A 24,843-nucleotide genomic window follows, 5' to 3' on the forward strand; every position below is an offset into this window, starting at 1 on the left:
TCGTTTAGTCAGAACACGCCATCCTGCACCATCTGTCACAAAGAAATGGCAAATAACAAGAAGAATCTTATCTTTTTTCCCCTTCCAATATATTTTATTTTGATTTCTCTGCATCTGTAGCCTTTCTCAATGCCTTTGTAAATCCTTATCTTAATTACTGTTAGCTGAAACAAATGATGAAGAATGCAAATATATAAGCACTTATAAGCGCGCATTCAAAGAATATCAATATGGGAGAGAACAAAAAAGTCTCACTAGTATCCACATAGGGTTTAAAGTAATTGGTGCATTATTACCTCATTATTACATACATTATTGGTCATGTTAATTTAATTTAGAATTTTGTACTTCATTTTTGTACTCCTTACATTGATTTCTTTACTAATGAATGTAGTGCTAATGAATCTCCAGATCTAGTCAATTAATCCTTTGCATACTAAAAATTTTCCTTGCATCTTGTTGCTTTTCTCCAGTAATTGCTCTGGAGGATGTTATAAAGTGAAACTCCAAGCTGAATGGGCTCTAGCAACCAACATATACCTGTAATTTATGTTTATTTTTCCATCAACTTCTTCTTCCCTTTTCCAGGTATCCCTATTTAATTCTGTACAATAATTTACTAATTACAATGGACACTTAAAGCTTCCCAGAGTCAGTCTGGAACTGGGAAATGCCAAAATAAAACCATATTGAAATGAATCAATCAATCAAATCAGGAAAAATGATTGATTCCACCAAAGTAAACTATATTTGCTATAAATATATATTTGCTTTTCTCCTCCAATGTGCAGCAGCAAAAATTTAATTTATTTGTTTTATAAACTCAGCATTATATCATTAGCTGTGCTAAACCATTCCTGGCTACAGTGATCAAGGCACAATTAAGAACAGAACTCAAAATATTATTTGATTACCATACAGATTAACTTCTGTGCTATCCGTTTATTAAATCTGCCTGACTTCAACCTATCACATATTTCTTTCTTCTTGTTCAGAGTTGCCCATGCACCCCCAAATTTGCTCTGAATTGCCTCTGACCTCTGCGGTTTCCCCAAATTTAATCAGAAACAAATGGAGGAGGGTGAGTCTATTTCACTGGTTGATGCTACTCGATTCAATAGCGAAGGCTCTTAGATCTGAAATCAATTCAATACCGACAGTCACAACAGGTACACTTACCCCAGAAAAATTTCTTCATGGGATTATCAGATTTGGCGAGACTGCCGAATAACATCTCTCTTCTGTTTGCATCAGAAGGCCTTGCAAGTTGATATTCTGTGTTTTTTTTTTAAAAAAAGAACACAAAGTTTTCAGATTCAAGATAATACTAACCCAGTGATGGTGAATCTTTTTTCTTTTGTGTGCCAGAAGAGGGGAGCCTTGGGGGGATTGAGCGTGCCAGTGCCCACACCCATAGTTCCATGCCCCCCCCCCCGCGCATACAAACATCACACAAACACACCGCTCTCGGCATGTGATGGCACATCCATTTTTCTCTGTCCCCAGGTTCCAGAATCTTTCTAGAAGCCTAGGGAGGACAAAAACAGCCTCCCCCACACACGGAGGCTTTCCGGAGGCAAAAATGGCCTATTTCAAGTTGGGAAACAGTCCATTTCTGGCCTTCAGAGGGCCTGGGGGGGGGGATTTTTTGCCCACCCTAGGTTCCTAGAAAGGCTCTGAAGCCTCAGGAGAGCAAAAAAACCCTTGGACTTCCAGTCGAACTAGAAGTTGGCAAACAGAACATTTCGGGCCTCCTGAGGACCTCCGGGGGGGGGGAGGGGTAGGGGAGAGGAAGGCCATTTTCGGCCTCCTAGAAAGGCTCTGGGGCTTGGGGAGAGCAAAAAGCAGGCCTACCCATCCCGTCCAGAGGCTGGAAACAGCCTGGAAACAGCTCCAGAAGGCCTGAAAATCAGCTGGCCAACCCACACAGGCACACCAGACCTAAGTTCGTATTCCCACCAGTATAGTTCCATCTGCCATTTGTGGCATGCATGCCATAGGTCCTAGCCTATTACAGCAGCCCTCGCTGCAAGAATATCACTGATGTTCTCTGCCAGTTTCCCACCAGCAAAGTGATTGGGGAAGCCAGTAGGAATCCCGAAATCGCTCCAGCCACTTTTTTTGCCCACCTGCACTTTGATGTGTTTGTCAGCCACCTCACCCCTCTTGAGCACTTATACCGACTCCAGAGAACCTGCCCTCTATATTCCTTGCCCCCACTCATGCTCCATACCTGCCAATGGCACTTACCCTTCTGCTTGCCCAAGACATCTGCCACTTTCCATTTAATGATCCTTGTGATTCCCCTTGTAACTGGGACTAACAGGACTGTCATCTCTAAGCTGTGCCATCATGTAATGTTGCACTTTAACAAACCTCACTATTTTAGCAATAGAATTTCTGCTTCCCACTGCCGTTATAACCTGAAACTACCTGCTGTTCAGTTAGTAAGAGCATCCCTGTGTTGATGGAGGGATAATACTATCATTTGCAGGCCAGGCAAGATCGGTTTTAAAGTACAATATATGAAATTGTAAGATAACGGAGAATTCTTACCGCTATCCACTGCTTCAACTTCCCGATCAATTGCATCCTGGATCATTAAAGGATGGATGAAAAACTGTGCCCACCTAAAGCAGAAAAGCATTGTAAATAGAAATTCTGATATAAAATCAATAATAAGAAAGTGTTTTTAAATGGTCATATCACCTGTTTTGACATAGTTAATTTCTTTCCCCTGAATTATTAAGACTTTCAATTTTTTTTATCCTTCAGGATGAATTGCTCAACTGTGTAACCATCCCTTCTTTTCTCTAGCAAAATCCCCAGCCACTTGAAGTCTGGTTTAAAATTCTCACTTGAATGTTTACAATCAATTATCTTCCCTGTAGAATTTGACACTGAATGATCCACAAGATTCCACTCTCCAGAACAACTTTCTTCCTATCTTATAGGCCAGTGTTTTTCAACCAGTGTGCCATGGCACACTAGTGTGCCGCGAGACATGGTCAGGTGTGCCGCGAATCTCAGAGAGAGAAAGAAAACAAGAGGAAGAAAGAGCAAGAGAGAGAAAGAAAACGAGAGAAAGCAAGCAAGAGAAAGCAAGCAAGAGAGAAAGAGAACGAGAGAAAGAAAGCAAGAGAGGGAGCAAGAGAGAGAAAGCAAGCAAGAGAGGGAGCAAGAGAGAGAAAGCAAGCAAGAGAGAAAGAGAATGAGAGAAAGAAAGCAAGAGAGAGAGCAAGAGAGAGAAAGAGAGAGAAAGAAAGGGAGGGAAGGTGGGAGAGAAAGACAGAGGGAAGTAGGGAGAGAGAAAGAGAGCAAAAAAGAGGAAAGAAGGAAGAGAGAAAGAGGGATGGATAGAGGAAAAAAAGAGGGAGAAAAAGAGGGAGAAATAGAGCGAAAGGGAGGGAGAGAATTTTTTTGTCCAAACTTTTTTTAGCCCCCCCCCCCCCCAATGTGCCCCATGGTTTTGTAAATGTAAAAAATGTGCCACGTCTCAAAAAAGGTTGAAAATCACTGTTATAGGCAGTCAACCCATGGCCTCAAAACCATTTTTCTCCCATAATTCCTCTCAACCTCACTGCTGAAGATCAGTGGTACAGATCTTACCATTTTGAAATTAAATGTACACAAAAGATGTAGTGTAACCCTTAAGTTTGCTTGGTTTAATAAAAAAGCTCTTTCTAGCTAATGTATATAAACACTTTTGTGTCACTGTCCTGACATTTATAGCTATCTTCTCTTTTAAGTTGCCCATCTCTGCTCCACAGAATTGCTTACTCATTTTAAAAATGTGTCTTGCTCAGATAATTTTTGTAAGCTCTTGAAGCAATAATTTCTATATTTATTTACAGATCCATGTATTCTCAAAACATCTCACCATTAAAATACTTTTTTAACTTACTTTTTTCCAGCAGTTTACTTACAAACTTTAAATTAAAAGTAAACCAGTGTAGAGGACTAACCTTAAAATGGTTAATATTAAATACTTTAACTGAAATGTAGTGTCATTTCACTACATTTCGCAGCTGAGTTACCTATCAAGAGCATCCCTGAAATACTTTCTCTGTACATCAAACTGGAAGATAGTCCGTTCGCAATCTGTTGATGCGTTGTCATTCCCACCATGTTTCTTCAGAAAGGCATCAAATCCATTCTCATCTGGATACTTTGAGCTACCCATAAAAACCACTAGGACAGAATCCAAAATAGGAAAGAAGTTATTAATTCCAATAGAGAAACATACAGTATAAATACTATAGACATTAGTCTTCTTTTCTCTCATTACTGTCTTCGGAGAGGGGCGGCATACAAATTTAATAATAATAATAATAATAATAATAATAATAATAATAATAATATTAATAATAATAATAATAATAATAATAATATTACTATTACTATTACAGTGGTCCCTCGATCATCGCGAGGGTTCCGTTCCAGGACCCCAAGCGATGATCGATTTTTCACGAAGTAGCATGCGCAGATGGTGTTTTTACTTCCACCGCCGCCCGCCCTTCGCCTGCCCACCCCGTTGCTCGCGCCTGGGGTTTCCCCGCGCGCGTGCCGCCCGCCCGCCCACGCCGTTGCTGGGGCCGCTTCCCAGCTGGGAAGCGGAGCTGGGATGTCCCCAAGCGCGCGCGCGTTGCTGGGGCCGCTTCCCAGCTGGGAAGCGGAGCTGGGGTTTCCCCAAGCGCACGCGCACCGCCCGCCCGCCCACGCTGTTGCTGGGGCCGCTTCCCAGCTGGGAAGCGGAGCTGGGATGTCCCCAAGCGCGCGCGCGTTGCTGGGGCCGCTTCCCAGCTGGGAAGCGGAGCTGGGGTTTCCCCAAGCGCGCGCGCACCGCCCGCCCACGCCGTTGCTGGGGCCGCTTCCCAGCTGGGAAGCGGAGCTGGGATGTCCCCAAGCGCGCGCGCGTTGCTGGGGCTGCTTCCCAGCTGGGAAGCGGAGCTGGGGTTTCCCCAAGCGCGCGCGCACCGCCCGCCCGCCCACGCCGTTGCTGGGGCCGCTTCCCAGCTGGGAAGCGGAGCTGGGGTGTCCCCGCGCGTGCCGCCCGCCCACGCCGTTGCTCGCGCCGCCGCTGGGGTCTTACTGGGGCAAGAGGGGGAAGACCCAGGGAAGCCGCCCAGCAGCTTATCTGCCCGGCGGGAAACTCCACCATCTACGCATGCGTGGCCATAGAAAAAAAGGCACGCATGCGCAGATGGTGGAGTTTACTTCCGGGTTGAAAACTCGCGAAATAGCCCTTTCGCGATGCTCGAGGACGCGAAACTCGAGGGATCACTGTACTACTATTATTATTATTATGTCAGTACAACACAGCAAACGAGATCACTATGCTGGATTTCGTATTACATCAACAGTCGGGCGCTTCCCAAGCACCTAGGACTGCGTGATGTAGCGGCGAATTATGTTTGCCTATCTCAGTAAAGCAGCCTTTTGCAATTGACAGATGGAGATGATGATTATTATTATTATTATTATTATTATTATCACTAAGCAATATATAGCTGTAAAGTGTGATGCCTCACAACTGCCTTGCCCAGCAATGGCAATTCCAGAAGTCCCTGTCGCTATCATAACCCCAGGACCGCATGGGTTGCTAAATGGGAAGAGGCAGCAGTCCCAGAGGGTTGCCTCAGGTGGGCACTGTGGAGCACCATAGGCCACAGCCAAGCTGTGTGGGTGGTTAACAATTAACAGTAACAGAGTTGGAAGGGACCTTGGAGGTCATCTAACCCAACCTCATGCTCATGCAGAAAATCTATACTAGGGATTTGAATCGCCAAACTGCCGACATTTCTGATTGACAAGCTCAGTGTCTTAGCAGCTGAGCCACCTACACTACAGAGTCTGCACTACACTACAGAGAGTGAGCAGACCGTGGAGTGTTTATTTATTTATCAGATTTGTATGCCGCCCCTCTCCGTAGACTCCGAGCGGCTAACAACAATAAGACAATATAAACAAATCTAATATTTAAGTTAATTTAAAAACTCTGTTATAGAATATAAAGTCCCTGGAATCTCAAATTCCATAGCTAGATTCCTCTGGATAAAAATTTGTGACCTTTCTTGCTAGCTTCCACATTGACTTTGCTTATGGCAGTGATGGTGAACCTATGGCATGGGTGCCACAAGTGGCAAGCAGAACCATATCTGCCGGCATGTGTGTGCCGGCCAGCTGATTTTTGGCTCACACAGAGGCTCTGGGAGGGTATTTTTGGCTTCCAGAGGCCTCTGGGGGGCGAGGGAAGCTGTTTTTGCCCTCCCCAGGCATTGAATTATGAGTGTGGGCACTCGTGCGTGCATGATAGTGCACATGCACACTCTTTTGGCACCTGAAGGAAAAAAGGTTCGCTTATGGGAAGCTGACAAAGAACGTCCCAAGTGGCTGTGGCTCATTGTGAAGTCATAACTGGAGACCTAAGCACCCAGTTCACATGACTGTGCAACTTCATGGATCAATTGTTAAGTCGGCTGTGTTCAGTATTGTCGTAATTTTGAACAGTGGCCATAAGTCAAGGACTGCTTATAAATAATCAGTCATGCAGTAGATTCTTTCTTGTTCTATGCATTCATATGCACAACACAACTCTGCTATAGGCTCTGTGTATTACTTACGAATAATCTATAGAAAAACAATACCCCTCTCTACTTACGACGGTTAACACACGATTAAATTAAAGTTGGTCATTAATTGTATTATACAGCAAAATTCCGAGACCAGCCATTACATAACTTCTTGTTTAACACAAATTTACCCAAAATGATTTTAATGGTTATTCTGTTGATAATTGAGATTTCAATACGATTCTATATTTAGTTTTGCAAATATGGAAACAAATAATACAAAAAAATTTGACAAAAAAAAAACACCAAATGGGAAATTATATAATTAAAATTGACTTGGCTAAAAACAGTTAAAGGTGACATTTAAAGCAAAACGTACTGTGTTCCAGAAAATGTGCCAGCCCAGGCAACTCATCCGGGTCAGAGAAACTGCCGACACCAATACAAAGTGCAGCTGCAGACTGAAGAAAGAGAAATACAGAGAAATATTTAGAAAAACATCACAGACTGCCATATAAAACTATGAAATGCCTTCATTAAAATAAAATCTTTAAGGATCCTTTTTTCACTCATTCTATGCAACATTTAAAAATGCTAGTCCTTTAGCTGCACATGAGAACTATGTCAAAGTGGGGGTTTATGACTTTACAAGCAAGACCTGTCTCCAGCATCTTCAAATACAAGTTATTGATCCATTTATCAGAAAGATCATAAATGGAAACCACAAAGGCCTTGAATGTATTAGACTTTCCAGTAAAGCAGAATTACTGTTGCATCTACCTAACATTTCTAGATCAGAAAGACAAAGCTTTACATGACTATACATGTTCCTTTCCTTAGTTCATTTTTATGCATGACTAAGTAGACCAGGGTGGGGAACTAAAGTAGCTAAAATGTTGTAAATCAAGGACTACCTGTTATTACAGTACAGGATAAAAAATGTATTTCAAACTTAAAATATAGTTTTAAAAGTCAGTGTAGTTTCAGGAAGCAAAATAAAAATTCGTATATCCAAGCATTACAACACCTCATTCCATTGTAACTTTGCTATGATCATTTTCATGTTATAGAATTGTGTCAAATTGGGCTGTTTTCCTAAACATTTTTCTTCATTTTGAAAACATGAAGGTTAGCAGCATCTGAAACCACAATCCCACTTGCAGATGTACCAGCCTCAACTGTGCGCACACTAGCCCTTACTAAATTTTGGGTTGCGTTGAACGCAACCTAACATCAATTTACAAATCACACTAAATCCCAGACCACATTATTAAAACTCATACTAATTGCACTCTACCTGTGAATTACACCAATGCCTAAAGCAGTTTATGGCTATGCTCATTACTCAATCTAAATTAATCATACATACTTGCTTTTCAGTACAATTTCTTTTCCGAGTTTCATCTTTATCTGTTAGCTCTTCTAATTCACTATCAGGATCTAAATCTTCATCGTAATCACCACATTCATCATCATAGCCTTCTTGGTCATCTTCTATTTCTGCTCCGGAATCATCATCATCATCGGTCTCTTCTTCAGAATCACCTTCATCTTCCCCTTCTGAAGATATGGCACAAGGGCTACCATCTGGGTTATGCAAGTCCGAAATCAGCAAGGCACATAATCCATTTTTTAGTCTGATGTATCTAGAATGTTAAACAGATGTCCAATTAATTATTCTTTTCAATGGCTTTGAATTAAAACTAATTGTGCTATACCTGGTATGCCATGTTTTTTGCAGGGTCTCTTTTGATGAACTATTGGATCAAACAAGACCTAAAATATTCATTTGTTTTTAAAATACACCTGAATTGATTCCAGAATGGAAAATGTGGCTCACCCTACCAACTATTAGCATACACTACCTCACATAACAGTTCAGATTATTGGTACTCTTATTAAGGGCTTCACGCAAGTATGAAAAATACATACTTGCCTAAAATAAACTCCAATTCTGACCATGAGTCCCATTTCAATCATTTATATTTTCAAACTTCCTTGAAAACATCATAGCCAAGTATACTCATGAGTTATATGGCATTTTCATCTCAGATGCAGAATTTTTCTATAACTTAACAACTAAATACTAAGCAGCAGGTTTTATGCTCAAACATGGTTCTAAACTTCTGGGGACAAATCCTAAGTCATGGTTGGCAAATTATCTTGAGTAGTAATAATTTAAGAATCCACATATTAGATTGGATTAGTCCTATCTAGCATCTTGTATCAAACACAAGGCGCTGATCACATAGTTTGTTTAGTGACTATTCAAAGTGACAACAGCACTGAAAAAAGCGACTTATGACTAGACTTATGACTGCTGCAGCATCTCCATGAGTAGGTGATCAACATTCAGACTCTTGAAGGATCCCGGGATCATGTAATCAGCTTTTGTGACATTCTGGCAAGCAAATGGGGAAGCCACATTCACCTAACAACCGGATGGCTAACTTAACAGCCACAGCGATTCACTTAACAATTGTGGCAAGAGAGGTTGTAAAATGGGGCAAACTCACTTAACGAAGGTCTCGGACAGAACAGAAATTTTGGACTCAATTGTAAGTCAAGGACTACCTTCCTCAGAGATTGCTCACAAGCAAAACAGCATCATCTCATGCTTTGAAAGTGCGGAAGAGAACAACCAGGATGATAAGGGGACTGGAAACGAAAACATACGAAGAGTGGTTGCAGGAACTCAGCATGGCCAGTCTGGCGAAGAGAAGGACCAGGGGTGACATGATAACAGTATTCCAATACTTGAGGGGCTAACACAGAGAGGTCAGGCTGTTTTCCAAGGCACCAGAAGGCCAGACAAGGAATAAAAGATGGAAGCTGACCAAGGAGAGATTCCACCTGGAAATAAGGATGAACTTTCTGACGGTGAGAGTGGCCAACCAGTGGAACAGCTTGCCTGCGGAGGTTGTGAGGGCTCCAACACTTGAGACTTTCAAAGGGAGATATGGACTACTATTTGTCTGAAATGGTGTAAGGCAGTGATGGTGAACCTTTTTCTTCTTGCGGGCCAAAAATGGAAATGCACGCTCATGCTAATGTGCATGTGTGCCAGTAGACAACCCCCACACTGTGTACGCACACATCTCCACACATGTGCCATCCCCATTGGGCTATTTTTCACCCTCAGGCTTCCCTGAAGCCTCCAGAGTGCAAAAACCGGCACAATGGGCAAACTGGAAGTTTAGAAAAATGGATTTCTGGTTTGCCTGTTGGGCTATTTTTTGCACTTCAGAGGTTTCAGGGAGCCTCTGAAGCCTGGGGAAGGCAAATATGGCTTTCCCCAACGCCGAAAATCAGCTGACCAGCAGGCGCATGCACACTGGAGCTGACATAGGACAATGCCTCACGTGCCCTCAGATATGGCTCCTCATGCCACCTTTGGCATGTATGCCATAGGTTTGCCATCACAGATGTAGGGACTTATGTTTGAGCTGGAGGTTGGACTAGATGACCTACCAGGTCCCTTTCAACTGTAATAAATAATCTAATCTAATCTACAACCTGCCTCTGAACACAGGATCTAAATACTACAACCTCCAAATAACTGAAAGACCAACCCTGAATGATTTGTTGTCCCCCTCCCTTCCTTATCTATATATATCCAATATTGGGTTCCCACCTGGTATGGGCCACACTGCACACTGGTAGTAAAATGGGAGATGTACGCGCATGCATTTCCCAGCGAGATTTTGCTTTTGCGCATGAAGCAAAATCTGAGGGAACGCGTGGGAGATTTCAGTATTTTTTTTACTTCTGCATATGTGCGGACACAAAAAAATGCCAAAATCTCACACGTGTGGGCGTCCCCTTGCGAGATTTTGCTTCCTGCGCATGTGCAGAAGTTAAATCTCACTAGCACATGCATGCGCGCACACCTCCCGTTTTACTACCAGTGCGCAGTGTATAAGTTGTGTGTGCAGCACATTGGTAGCAGCAGTAAGTAGCAACCCCCGCCTGGTTGAAACTATTGTGCTGACCATACACACACACTTTTTTTAGAGCAATGAAATGGTGAAGGTGGTCTTCGGCAGAGAGCATCCGTCCAAATCTCTCCAAATAAAATCAGACTGTCATCAAACCACACTATCATCGCTCCCCCAAGCCACCATGGCTGTGGGTGAGAGAAGAAGGAATGGTTCAATTCTTCTGGAGGACCTTCTGGTTTTAAAAAAAGACCCATCCCACCCACCCGCCCGTGTTTGGCAGCCAGCTGTAGGTACCATCCCGGGAGTACCTGTACTGTTTGGGATCACTGGGGGACTTAACGATCTCGGAATCGCCCAAGTTGGGGCTGGGCTCGCAGGCGGCGACGGCGGCGGCGGCAGCAGCACCTCCAGTCTCGGCACCGGCTTCTTCTTGGACGGCGCCGGCCTTGGCCCCACGGCTGCCCTCCGAGTCCTCGGGCCGCTCAGGGCCGCAGTCAGACGAGGCCTTGGTTCTGCCCGGCATGGCCGCGAAGGTAACCGCGGAGGAGCAACACACGGCGGGGCTGAAGGCGAAGGTCTTCCGGGGCCCGGCTAGATGGTCTCTCAGGCGGCCGCACTCCCGACCGTGGCAAGCTCGCTCTGTTCGCAGCGGACCGACTCCCGAGCAACCCCGCGACGCGGCGGCGAGCACTTTCCGCATCCGCCGCGGGCCCCAAAACCCGCCCGGGCCGTTCCAGCCTGCAAGATCACAGGCCGGTGCTAAGGGCTGGTGAACACACCGGATCTCCTCCAATCAGAGCGCCTGGTTTTTGTCCACGTGATCCCAGCCAGCAAATCGCTGGGTTCCTCGGAAAAATCGCTTTCTCTGATAGACACGCTAAGGCGAGGGGTGGGGGGGCGTAGCGTTGCGAGCTTTCTTTGTAGGCTGCGGCCGAGCCGTTCAGAATGGAATGTTGGTGTTCTCTGCGAGTGTGTGACGTCCGTCCTGACGTTCGAGCAACGAGACGCGGGACAATTCTTGTTCGTGGGAGTAGAATTGGGTGTAAGGAAGCACAAAGTGCCCAAGGAGTTGCTGATACAGTTCTACAGAGGAATCACTGAGTCTGTCACCTGCACCTCTGTAACTGTCGGGTTTGGTTCTGCAACCCAACAGGTCTGAGTCTGACATAGACTTCAGAGGATAATCAGAACTGAAGAAAAAAACAATTGTTGCCAACCTGCCTTCCATTGAGGACCTGTATAATGCACGAGTCAAAAAGAGGGCGGTGAAAATATTTACTGACCCCTGACATCCTGGACATAAACTGTTTCACCTCCTACCCTCAAAACATCACTATAGAGCCCCGCACATCAAGACAACTAGACACAAGAACAGTTTTTTCCGGAACGCCATCACTCTGCTAAACAAATAATTCCCCCAACACTCAACTTTTTACTAAGTCTGCACTTCTATTTCTACTAGTTTTTTCTTATCATTCCTATCACCCATTTCATTTCCTCCCACTTAGGACTGTATGACTGTAACTTGTTGCTTGTATCCTAAGATTTTTATTAATATTGTTTCTTCGTTACTTATTTGACCCCTATGACAATCATTAAGTGTTGTACCTCATGATTCTTGACAAATCTATATTTTCTTTTAGGTACACTGAGAACATAGGCACCGAAGACAAATTCCTTGTGTGTCCAATTACACTTGGCCATTAAAGAATTCTATGGGAAACATGGTTTGGGTTCCTCTGTGACACGAACCAGCAACTTGGACATAGTTTGAGTTTGTCAGACAGCGACTCTCTCAGCGTTCCACACTCCTTGGTTTGGGGCTGGTGTGGAATGCAGGTTCCATCCATGTTTGGGAGATCTCTAATTGTCTAGGAAAGGAAATTTTTTCCTATATTTCTTATACTGGGTTCTTGTACTGGGTATATTGTAAATACAGATAGTCCTTGACTTGCGACAGTTTGTTTAGTAACCGTTCAAAGTTACAGTGGCCCTGAAAACAGTGACTTACAACCATAGAAAATGGGGTTTTTAAAATGTTTTTAGTAGAAATTTAGATTTGTTGTAAACTGTTTTTTCACTTTGTTGTGAGCCGCCCTGAGTCTGCGGAGAGGGCCGGCATACAAATCTAAATAAACATAAACAAACATAAACATTGTTCATATTTACGACTATTGCAGGGTCCCAGTGGTCATATGCTTGGCAACTGATGCATGTTTATGACAGTTGCAATGTCCAGAGTCATGCGATCCTCCTTTGCGACCAAGCAAAGTTAACATGGAAACCATATTCCCTTAACGTTACGAATTTAAAAACTGCGGCAATTCACTCAACTTTGGCAAGAAACGTAAAAGGGAGCAAAATTAGCTTTGCCTATGTTTCATTAACCACAGAAATGCACAATGGTCATAAGTCAAGGACTACCTGTAGAAGTTAATGTATTTGTAGACAAAAGTGGTGTGTTGGCTGATGTAATGGGTGGGGCAAAGGCAGAAGAGGGTGCAGCTTGAAATAACCAAGAAGGGCCTCTCTGATCCCGTCAGCAACTGAGCACCTGATGTTGCCTCTCATATACAGTGTTCCCTCAATTTTCGCGGGGGATGCGTTCCGAGACTGCCCGCGAAAGTCGAATTTCCGCGAAGTAGGGATGTGGAAGTAAATACACAATTTTTGGCTATGGACAGTATCATAAGCCATCCCTTAACACTTTAAACCCCTAAATTACCATTTCCCATTCCCTTAACAACCATTTACTCACCATTATTACTGGTACTCAACATTGAATAAGACACTTAGTGATCCTGATATTTATAAACATAATTATTTATTAGCAATAATTTTTTTTTGTTATTTATTTGCAAAAATTATTAGTTTGGTGATGACGTATGACGTCATTGGGCGGGAAAAGCCGTGGTATAGAACCCCCCCCCCCAAAAGTATTTTTTAATTAATATTTTTTGAAAAACCGTGGTACAGTGGTACCTCGAGATACGAGTTTAATTCATTCCGGACCTGGGCTCTTAAGTCGAGCAGCTCTTATCTCGAACGACTTTTCCCCATAGGAATTAATGTAAATAATTTTAATTGGTTCCAGCCCTCAAAAAACTCACAAAGTTAGTCTAAATTATGCAGAAAGACATGTTTTTAATGAAGAAATGTACATATAAATGAATAATGAAGTTTCTTTCACTTAACTTGTAAACTTTCTTAAACTTTTAAATTTACATATGTTCAACTTCTCTGCCACCCAATCCTGTAGGACAGAGGTCCCCAACCCTTTTTGCACCAGGGACCGGCTTTAAGCGATCAAGAGAGGAATGGGTGAATGAATGGACGGAGGGTGGGAAGGAAGGAAGGAAAGAGGGAAGGGACAGGAACAGAGGAAGGAAGCAAGGAAACTTATGAAAGGGGAGAGTAAGAGAGGAATGAGTGAAGGGAGGGAGGGAGGGAAGAAGGTGGGAAGGAGAAAGAAAAGAAGAAATAGAGGAAGGGAAGGTAAAAGAGAGAAAGAAAAAGAGCAAGAAAGAAAGAAAGAAAGAAAGGGGGAAGGGACAGGAACAGAGGAAGGAAGCAAGGAAACTTATGAAAGGGGAGAGTAAGAGAGGAATGAGTGAAGGGAGGGAGGGAGAGAAGAAGGTGGGAAGGAGAAAGAAAAGAAGAAATAGAGGAAGGGAAGGTAAAAGAGAGAAAGAAAAAGAGCAAGAAAGAAAGCTGCAAGCACCCCCCCGAGCCCCCCAGGCCGGCTGCAACCTTTTAAAACACGCGCGCCGCTTCGCAGCTGTCTCCTGAAGCCGAACGTGGAAGTTAGCGTTTGGCTTCAGGAGACAGCTCCTTGGCGCTTGTATCTCGAATTTGGGCTTGTAAGTAGAACAAAAATATCTCTCCCCTCCCAGCTCTTATCTCGAGTTGCTCTTAAGTAGAGCAGCTCTTATGTCGGGGTTCCACTGTATAGGCTATTCGCAAAGTTCGAACCCGCGAAAATCGAGGGAACACTGTAGTGTAAAGTTGTAAAGAAAAAGAAGTGATTGCACAATACACAATTGTAGGGATACTGGGATACTGTTTAATAGAATTATTGCTTTGATTTCATGGAAATTTATTTTCAACTGACCTAGTTTTGTTATAACACCTTCGTGCTGATATTTATTGTACTGTATTTCATTTTCCCTTTATTGTGTTTTGAACTGTTGGAAGAAATGAATTCAGTTCCAAGTGGGGAGAAAGACACTGGAACACAGAGGCTGTTTGGAAAGATGGTTGAATGATGGAAAGAACCACATGGTTTGAGATCCTGGGCAATCCTCTCTTGGGCTTTGACCTTGCTTCCTGTTCCTGTGGCAAGGGCATGTATTCTGAATGGTTGTCAGATTCCCATGAAACCATGCAGGGGTAACTTTGTAGGGTATATTGAATTGAGTTCCAAGCTTGGTTGAACCTTGCTGGGTGATACAATATTCCCAGGTGCCATATGGTGAGATGGGTAGAAGACTAATCCTATTATGTCCTGAAGGTAAAGGTCTTTTGTTTTGTAGATAAACTGGTTCAGCCTTTTGCCTTGTAGATAGGTTGGCACCAGTCTTTCTGGGGCTATTAACACTGGTGGAAGCACTTTCCAAGAGCATGTTTCTCCTTTTCTCATTCAGGGAGGTATAATAATCTGCCTTTTTAATATTTCCTAGAATATTTCATTAAGAGCCTTGGTGGCACAGGGGTTAGAGTGCAGTACTGCAAGTGCTTCTGCTGACTGTTCGCTGTAGTTCACCAGTTCAAATCTCACCAGGCTCAAGGTTGATCCATCCTTCCATCCTTCCGAGGTGGGTAAAATGAGGACTCAGATTGTTGGGGGGTGATATGCTGACTCTGTAAACCGCTTAGAGAGGGCTGTACAGCACTGTGAAGCAGTATATAAATCTAAGCGCTAGAAGTGCTATTGCTATTCTAGGAGAAGGGTGGATGCTAACTTTCTACAGAACCTGTCATGCTGGGTGGGGAAGCAAAGGTAAACTTGAAATGTATGAAATATTTCATATTTTTACTTATTATATTGGACTTCATGGTAAGGTTTTTCTTGACTATAATATAGTTAAGTCGTTTCAAACAGTGTATTTTTCTTCTGTATCTGAAAATCCCAGATTTTTGTTAATACCAAATTAAGAATGTCTTCGGGGGAAATTCCACAAAGGGGCTTGAAGTTTTATCTGTCTGCATCACCAACATAACTCAAAAGATAATTTGATGAGTAGAAAGAACCTCAGGGGAAACCCCCCCCCCTGCAAAACAGTGTAAAGAGACATAAGATTCCCAGGAGAAGGGAGGCATAGAAATCTGATTAATAAATGATTAATAAATAAGCAACTTGATGTTTTTTACATAGAAAATTACTGCTACTGGTGAAGGAGCTGTAACAAATGCTAGAAATTATGCTATGCATGCTTTCCCTGCCTTTCCCTTCTAATCTACACCGAGAGACATTTTCATATCAGAAACTCAAACCTTGTCACTTTCCCCAATCTTCAGTATCATTTTTTGGATCAATAAAGGGGAGTACTTATAACAAATCAAATTCTTCATCTTAGGAATTGAGATTGATTTAGCAAGTTCTCTTTCATAGGTGATACTTGAAAAATAAGTTCTCCCTTGGTGTTAGCATGATAGCCATCTATAGAATTCAACATGATTCACAGCCCTAACATGGTATATAAATATACCATGTATGGTATACTTAACATTGCATGGATTTCCTTGTTTATTCTGCCTAGCACAGTGATGACGAACCTATGGCATGGGTGCCAGAGGTGGCACACGGAGCCATATCTGCTGGCACGCAAACCGTTGCCCTAGCTCAGCTCCAATGTGCAGGTGTATGCCGGCCAGCTGATTTTTGGCTCACACAGAAGCTCTGGGAGGGCATTTTTGGCTTCCAGAGAGCCTCTGGGGGGATGGGGGGCGTTTTTACACTCCCCTGGCTTCAGGAAAGTCTTTGGAGCCGGGGAGCAGTGATGGGCTCCTACGGGAACGGTCAGGAACACAGTTCCGGTAGCAAAATTTGGAGCTCCACCCCAGAGCACCCAATTTGCATTGAAAGATGTTGAAACTAAATGCATAAACCCCGCCCACAGTGTGGTAGTAAAAATTTTGGTAGCCCATCACTGCCGGGGAGGGTGAAACACAAGCCTACTGGGCCCACCAGAAGTTGGGAAATAGGCCGTTTCTGGCCTCCAGAAGGCCTCGGCAGGGAGGGTGAAGCTGTTTTTGCCCTCCCCAGGCATTGAGTTATAGGTGTGGGCACTCGCACATGCATGATAGCTCACACGCATACTCTTTTGGCACCCGAGTAAAAAAAGGTTCACCATCACTGGCCTAGCAGCTTTAGAAAGAAATTTTACTTTGGACAGCTATACCTTTAAAAGAATTTCCTACTGTATTTGGATAGATTATTTGTGCTTATGAGCAACCTAAATTAATAAAATGACCTGTAGTTACCAAATAACATTTTATTTTGTCAAAAACCTATCAAGAACAACAAATACACTACAAGCACTTTAAGTCAGTATCTTGTAATATATCATAAATATACAAGAAAATAAAACTTTTTGTAATAATACCTAATAGAAATAATAACAGTTACTGATTTTTTTTAACTTTACTGTCCATACAATGACTGAAACGAAATGAACATTGTATATGTTTATGCAAATGTTATGTATAATCTTATTTAGGTTACCAGAGTAAGCCTCATTAAATACAGTTGGATTTAATAATGGTGAAGAAAACATTGCAACCTTATTTATAGCAAGACTCCTTACATCTCTTAATAATTGCCATGGAATTCAATGACACTGATTATCAAATAATCAGAAGTATTTGAGGACTGAGTAGTGGAATAGGGTTGGAAAGACTGCCAAAAAATAAAATGAAAGAAATGGAGCAATTGAGCATCTTAAAATTATTACTGCACATGCTGATAATTCTGTTACTTGCTTCTGCCTTTTATCAACATGCAGCCGAAGTATATCTTCATTACAGCTAAACGCTATTTATTTAACCATGCTTCAATCTTAGGAGTGACTTCTAATGAACAGATCCAGCGGGGTTTTGAATTCATGTTATCTGGCTCAATTTTTTAATAACATTATTAGAAACACCAAGCATAATTCAGAATGGGCTAAACACTATAAAATATTAAATCTTAAGATAAATTCTCAATGAAAGAATTACAGCCACTTTTTATTTTATTCATGGCGCAGAATATGTTGCAGGATTGTTGTGGACACTGAACAAATGTACTTACAGTAGTTCCACCAGCACAGACACACCCCTTTCTAAAGACAGTAAGTGATGAGAAAACATTCCTGCATCAGAGAGAAAAAATATTCCTATTGATTTTTGAGGCACTAACAGGAGCATTTCTGCTGCAGTGGAGGTGGCTGATACGTGAGCCGCACATTCTTGCCAGCAGTAGCCTTGGAGGCTTCTGATTCCATGCTCTCTGACATCTTCTCACAAATTATGTCCACAAGACGCTCAAAGACCTGTCTCACGTTGATATTCTCCTTGGCACTGGCTTCAAAGTAATCGAAACCTAGTTTTTATTTTGGAACAAAGCGGACAATTAGGTTATCAGCTTATCCCAGACTGCACTTCCCACAATTTTAGAGTTAATTTTTCTGCTCAGTTCATAAGCAGCTGGTTTCTTATGAGAAAACACCTCAGGTTAAAGTAAGACAGTTCAGCATTGTCTCACAGTATATAAAAGAAAGTTTCTGAAAGCATTTAATCTGTGAATGGGTCCAACTGGGAATATGTATTCCCGATTCTTCCTACTTGGGTTCTGCAAAGATTTCCACAAGTTCAGTAGTCCATTAAAGTATCTGTGTGTAACAAGGATGTATTCTGAAGATTCTCCAGTGATGGGCTACCAAAACTTTTACTACCACACTGTGGGTGTGGCTTATGCATTTTGTTTCAACATCTTTCAGTGCAAATTGGATGCTCTGGGGTGGAGCTCCAAATTTTGCTACCAGTATTGCGTTCCTGATGGTACGCGTAGGAGCCCATCACTGAGATCCTCATACAAGTAAAATGTAACTAATAAGGGGGTTTGAGTTTGAAGTTTTGCTAATAAAATAACAAACGCCTTTCCAAATCTATGGAGATTCTTAATCATCCAGAACCAAGTCATGGTTATCCCCAAAGTTCTTTTTCCAAAAGGCAACTAGACTTTCCCCCTATTTTTCCTTGAAGACATTTTGCTTACCATCCAAGAATTTTCTTCACTTCTTATCTAAGAAGCTTCTTCAGAACTAAAGAAGCTTCTTTGATGAGAAGCAAAATGTCTTCAAAGAAAAACAAAGGAAGTCTCATTGCCTTTTGAAAAAGCACCTTTGGGCCTTTCCAGTCACATTAGGTGTATTTAATCCATTAATTTTTAGGAAGCAGAATAATTAATCTTTTAATTCTTCATATTTCTGGGAAATTCATATATCAATCATTGAGTATGCCTATTGTGATGATATGAGAAATCTTTGGGTTTGGGACCTTTTTTCTCATAGAGCACAATTGATTTGTAAGTTATACCTTTGCACTTGAATGCTCTTGCAGTTATTTTCCACTTTACTTTTCTATAAATGTCCATAACTACCAATAATTTGTGTGAGAGGTATAACGACATTTAACAGCAGCTATGGCAATGAGAACCAAAGCATAAAACATACTATATCTTTCTTTCCTGAGAAAGTAATTGTTACTAATAAGTTTAAATCCATGACTTAATTGCAGGCTCCTAGTTCCTCACTAAAATATTAAACAATGCCAATTGCTTTTGTTGAAAACCTACACATATTGTGCTTTGTGATGCCTGAAATGTGATCTGAGAGAGCTATTTTTGAATGTACACATTTTGTTAAACTGTAACGTTTAATCGTGCATGGTAGGATTTCACAGCCACTTTTATCAGTGACGATTTCTAGGAAACGTCTGGTGAGACAATGAATACGTGACTAACCTTTTTTCTAGCTGTGCTGCTACTTTCTTCAAAGATCTGAAACAGTTTGGCAACATCTCAGGCCTATAGATCCTGCATGTGGAGTGGAATGCCCACAGCCAGTCGTTAATTGTCATGTAGATATACTGCTGATAATATCCTCCTTATTTCAATGCGGATACAGTAGTCCCTCACCTATCGCTGGTGTTACGTTCCAGACCTGGCCGCGATAGGTGAAATCCGCGATGGGGAATTTATCGACTGATAGTACTTATTTAAGTATTTATATTGTAATTGTTTGGTAAGTTTTCATTGTTTTAAGTGTTTATAAACCCTTCCCACACAGTATTTATTTTAGATACAGTATTTAAATACAGTATTTACAATTTTAGATTTATTTATTTTTTGAAAAACCTGCCGATCGAGTTCGGCGGGCTGTTTAAATCTGCCGATCGACTTCCTCAGAAACCCGCGATGAAGTGAAGCCGCAGTAGGTGAAGCGCGATATAGCGAGGGACTGCTGTATTAACCATTTCTATTATTTCACTAAGAATTCTGGAGAAACAGCTGTTATAATTGCCAGGATGCTGACATGCCTCAGGACTGTTTTGTGATTTGAATCTTGCCAGAGGTGTTCTGCTAAAGCGGATTTGTATTTTTTTAAGCCTGATCTTGAACTGAAGGAATACATGAAATATGGAGACAGTTGTATTGGAGAAACTGAATGCGCCATAGAATGAAAAACCAAAGAAGATTAAAGGAATTTAATCTCCTTTGGTTTTTCATTCTATGGCATATTCAGTTCCTCCGATAAAACTGTCTTCATATTTCATGTATTCCTTCAGTTCTTAGTTGTAGAAATTATTCTTGTTAAATCAATGGTAGGATATTGTGCAAATCTAGCTGCACTTATTGAATAAAATCACCTTATTGGGGAGATGGGCGCCATATAAATGTAATGAAAAATTAAATGAAGTGTATTTAAGCAATCTCATGTTTAGTGGGGTGTGTAAACCCAGAATTTATTTTTATGTGAGTCAGTATACTTCCAAGTCTGCTTTCACTGATTACCTACTTGAGTGACACTGTAATCTATCGGCTGCAATGTAGCAGAAATACAGTGATAAGTATCAGACTAAGATCCTGGAGCCATGATTAAAATAACAACAAAAAACCCCAACTGCAGATACTAAAAACTAGTTACGTACATTTTAAACATCAGAATACACAGTGGGATTGAGTGAAGGCAGGGGTGAAAGGCTCCCAGTTCGCTCGTGCCTGTCAGTTGTTGGAGAGCCAGTTGCAAAGGGAGGGTGAGGCTCCGCCCACCACCCGGATGCTGCCATTTGGGTTATTTTACCCTCTGCACATGCACAAAATGCTTCGCGCCTGCACAGAGGGTAAAAGAACCCAAATGGTGGTGTCTGGGCAGGTGGGTGGAGCCCAGGGGTGGGCTACGAGCCAGAACGCTAAATTGCACTCGCTGCAGCGGCTCATAAGTTCTTGCGGGACCAGCACGATTTTGCTGCTGCATCTGTGGAGGAAGCAAAATCACATACGGAACCACAGGTGTGCCCGTTTCAGCATGTGCAGAAGCAAAAAACCCTAACCGAAACACGGGCGCATCTGCGGTTCCATGTGCGATTTTGCTTCCTCCACAGGTGCAGCAGCAAAATCACGCTGGCCCTGCAAAAACTTAACAATTTTGCATTCCAGCTCGTAGCCCACCTCTGGTGGAGCCTCATGCTCAGGGGTGGGCAGCAGACGGGATGGGGTGGAATAATAATAATAATAATAATAATAATAATAATAATAATAATAATTTATTAGATTTGTATGCTGCTCCTCACCAGCGGAAATGAAGATGCATGCGCAGCTCCAGCTGATCGGCAGCTGTCACTTCCTGGATTACTGGTCTCGGCTCAGTTCTCCATTTTCCCCCCTGCTGCTGCTGTGTCTGTGCTTCTTGCTTTTTTCCTCTTCCTTCCTTCCTGGCCTTGGACGAGTTTCCCTCTCTTCTGCCCGGCTCCCCTCCAGCCTCATGCTTGCACCTCCCATGTGAGGTGCAAGCAGAAGGAATGGGCAGAAGTGGCGCTGGCAGCATTTATGCTTCTGGCAGAACCCGTTTGCCTAGCTACCCAGCCTGAACTGGGGGGAGGGGTGATCCAGGAAGGAGAGCGCGTATAACATGAAGCAAATTGTCACCCCAGTGAGTGATACTAACAAGGTTGTAAGTCAAAGACTTAACAGTTCACTTGAACGATGATGTTTGTTCAAGCCACTCCCACCTGGTCACATGGCTGACAAGCCATTCCTACCCAGTCACATGACAATTAAGCCACTCCCATAAAATAAGCCACACCCCACATTGTGGCAGTAAAAATTTTGGCTGCCCATTACTGCTCACGCTCCCTTTGCGACTGGCTCTCCGATGACTGACAAGCACAAATGAACCAGGAGCATTTCACCCTTGAGTGACAGGTTATATAATGAGAGGGAAAAGAGAAGTGCTTTTAGAGTAACAGTTAGGACTGGAACCTTGATACAAACTTAGATGTCAGAATAATAAGCAGAAAGGCTGATGTAGTTATAATGGCACATGAAATGCATCAATTCATTAATAGGTATAGTGGACAAAGATAAGAATATGAAAGGGTAGGCACAAAGCTTAATCTGAAAGGGAAAACACAAAGCAGGAAGAAGGCATGTTATGAAATGTACTGGCAAAAGGCTTCCTACAGGCCTTACCTGGAATCAAATATTGGAATTGATAAACATTGCTAACTCAAATTTCATGTTTACAGAAATGAAAACCTTAGACACAATGACAGACACAAAGAAACATAGAAACATAGAAGTCTGACAGCAGAAAAAGACCTCATGGTCCATCTACTCTGCCCTTATACTATTTTTATTTATTTATTTATTTATTTATTTATTATTTAGATTTGTATGCCGCCCCTCTCTGCAGACTCCGCAGACTCTGTATTTTATCTTAGGATGGATATATGTTTATCCCAGGCATGTTTAAATTCAGTTGCTGTGGATTTATCTACCACGTCTGCTGGAAGTTTGTTCCAAGGATCTACTACTCTTTCAGTAAAATAATATTTTCTCATGTTGCTTTTGATCTTTCCCCCAAGTAACTTCAGATTGTGTCCCCTTCTTCTTGTGTTCACTTTCCTATTAAAAACACTTCCCTCCTGGACCTTATTTAACCCTTTAATATATTTAAATGTTTTGATCATGTCCCCCCTTTTCCTTCTGTCCTCCAGACTATACAGATTGAGTTCATTAAGTCTTTCCTGATACGTTTTATGCTTAAGACCTTCCACCATTCTTGTAGCCTGTCTTTGGACTCGTTCAATTTTGTCAATATCTTTTTGTAGGTGAGGTCTCCAGAACTGAACACAGTATTCCAAATGTGGTCTCACCAGCGCTCTATATAGCGGGATCATAATCTCCCTCTTCCTGCTTGTTATACCTCTAGCTATGCAGCCAAGCATCCTACTTGCTTTCCCTACCGCCTGACTGCACTGTTCACCCATTTTGAGACTGTCAGAAATCACTACCCCTAAATCCTTTTCTTCTGAAGTTTTTCCTAACACAGAACTGCCAATACAATACTCAGATTGAGGCTCTGAGATTCTTTCAACACTGATTTGTCTTCTGATAATAAAAAATAAATAATATATCTGGAAAATCTGGTAAAGATGAGATGTGGCTATTGGTCAGGGGGAAGAAAGGGAGGGAAGGAGGGAGAGAGAAAAAAGATAAGGTTGATCATGTACCCAACTGATCAGCCAAATGTTTTCCTTTTTCAATAGGAATGATTCTTTCATCCTCCATATCACACTTATTCCCCACCAGAATCACTTGTGCATTATCCCAGGAATACGTCTTTATTTGAGTAGCCCTGTAAATAAAGAAAAAAAAGAAGTCAAAAATATGATTTGTTGTGAATCGCAGTTACAGAAATCCATCAACCTGAAAACAACAGCTTGAAAACAGTCGGTGTTGATACCAAGATGATGTTGTTAGTATCGTTACAAAATATGGAAATTCCCAATGTTTTATATGTGAGCCAACACCTTAGTAATTGCTTATAAATTTAGCTTAGACTTAGAACAATGCTTCATAAGGCATTATCCCAAAAGCAAAAACACAAAAACACCCCCTTTTATATCCAGCAGGGGGAGCCAGAAGATTAAAACATGGATTAATTCAAGTAAGATATATTGCCCTGTAATTCTATTAGGGTATTCAGCTAGCCCGCACTCTTACTAGGGACAATTTCTACATCATTAAACAGACCCATGTTAATGGAATTTTTTCTTATACAGTATCTCAGATTTATATTGTCAAAATCGGAGTCCTTGAGATTGTTGGTGGAGTTTTGCTTTCTGATTTAAAATTACTGTACAGTATATGATAATTTATGTATTCATTATCACATGCCTGATAAAATAATAGAAATCATTCCTACAATTTTCTGATTATCAGTGGTCAATCCTCACTGGACCTCTCATATAAAAGCAGTGTCAGCCAGTGAATGTATCCATTTTTATCTGCATACCCATTGAATATTCATCACTAGCTTTGCTGATAGGGCATAGTTTGAATAAGTGTTGGAATTGCGTTAACCAATCAGGGAAGAGCCAGTGGCAATTTTTTGGCATTTGAGCACCCATTGTTAATGAAATTATACTTTTAAGCTTCACACTTCAACAGCTTTAAATGTAATTAATACGGTAGCTAATGTTGATGGTGAATTATCTCAACTGCAATCTTATACAAACTTACCTGAGCCTTCTGCTGCACGAATCCCAGCGACCAGTTAGGTCCCACAGAGTGGGCCTTCTCCGGGTCCCGTCAACTAAACAATGTCGTTTGGTGATACCCAGGGGAAGAGCCTTCTCTGTGGCGGCCCCGACACTTTGGAACCAACTCTCCCCAGAGATTAGAATTGCCCCCACCCTCCTTGCCTTTCGTAAGCTTCTTAAAATCCACCTCTGCCATCAGACATGGGGGAACTGAGATATTCTTTCCCCCTAGGCCTTACAATTTACACATGGTATGTTTGTATGTATTTTTGGTTTTATAATAAGGGTTTTTTTTAGTTGTTTAGTATTGGATTGTTACATGCTGTTTTTTGTCACTGTTGTTAGCCTCCCCGAGTCTGTGGAGAGGGGCGGCATACAAATCAAATAAGTAAGTAAGTAAGTAAGTAAGTAAGTAAGTAAGTAAGTAAGTAAGTAAGTAAGTAAGTAAGTAAATAAACAAACAAACAAAGAAAGAAACAAATAAGGAACTCAGCGATGCTTACTTCTGAAAGATTCATTGCAAA

General features: G+C 41.9%; 2 protein-coding genes across 3 annotated transcripts in view; both read right to left on the reverse strand.

The window, feature by feature from the left end:
- Window positions 1–11,328, reverse strand: part of NRDC (nardilysin convertase) — a 39,545-nt gene extending 28,217 nt beyond the window's left edge. Inside the window, exons 1-6 of the mRNA XM_070745899.1 lie at window positions 10,822–11,328; window positions 7,942–8,218; window positions 6,952–7,033; window positions 4,038–4,191; window positions 2,557–2,630; window positions 1,180–1,275 (exon numbers count right to left, since the gene is read on the reverse strand). Of these exons, the coding sequence (XP_070602000.1) occupies window positions 1,180–1,275; window positions 2,557–2,630; window positions 4,038–4,191; window positions 6,952–7,033; window positions 7,942–8,218; window positions 10,822–11,213 (1,075 nt within the window). The 5' untranslated portion in view covers window positions 11,214–11,328. The remainder of the gene's footprint in view (window positions 1–1,179; window positions 1,276–2,556; window positions 2,631–4,037; window positions 4,192–6,951; window positions 7,034–7,941; window positions 8,219–10,821) is intronic.
- Window positions 11,329–16,995: 5,667 nt separating this feature from the next.
- The window catches only part of RAB3B (RAB3B, member RAS oncogene family), an 85,548-nt gene continuing 77,700 nt past the window's right edge, over window positions 16,996–24,843 (reverse strand). Inside the window, exons 4-5 of one of the 2 annotated variants that reach the window (XM_070745865.1) lie at window positions 23,288–23,412; window positions 16,996–18,095 (exon numbers count right to left, since the gene is read on the reverse strand). In XM_070745865.1, the coding sequence (XP_070601966.1) occupies window positions 17,908–18,095; window positions 23,288–23,412 (313 nt within the window). In that variant the 3' untranslated portion in view covers window positions 16,996–17,907. The remainder of the gene's footprint in view (window positions 18,096–23,287; window positions 23,413–24,843) is intronic. The other variant, XM_070745864.1, reaches the window with a different exon arrangement.

This window comes from Erythrolamprus reginae, chromosome 3 (genome assembly GCF_031021105.1).
Source record: "Erythrolamprus reginae isolate rEryReg1 chromosome 3, rEryReg1.hap1, whole genome shotgun sequence".
Lineage (NCBI taxonomy): Eukaryota > Metazoa > Chordata > Lepidosauria > Squamata > Dipsadidae > Erythrolamprus > Erythrolamprus reginae.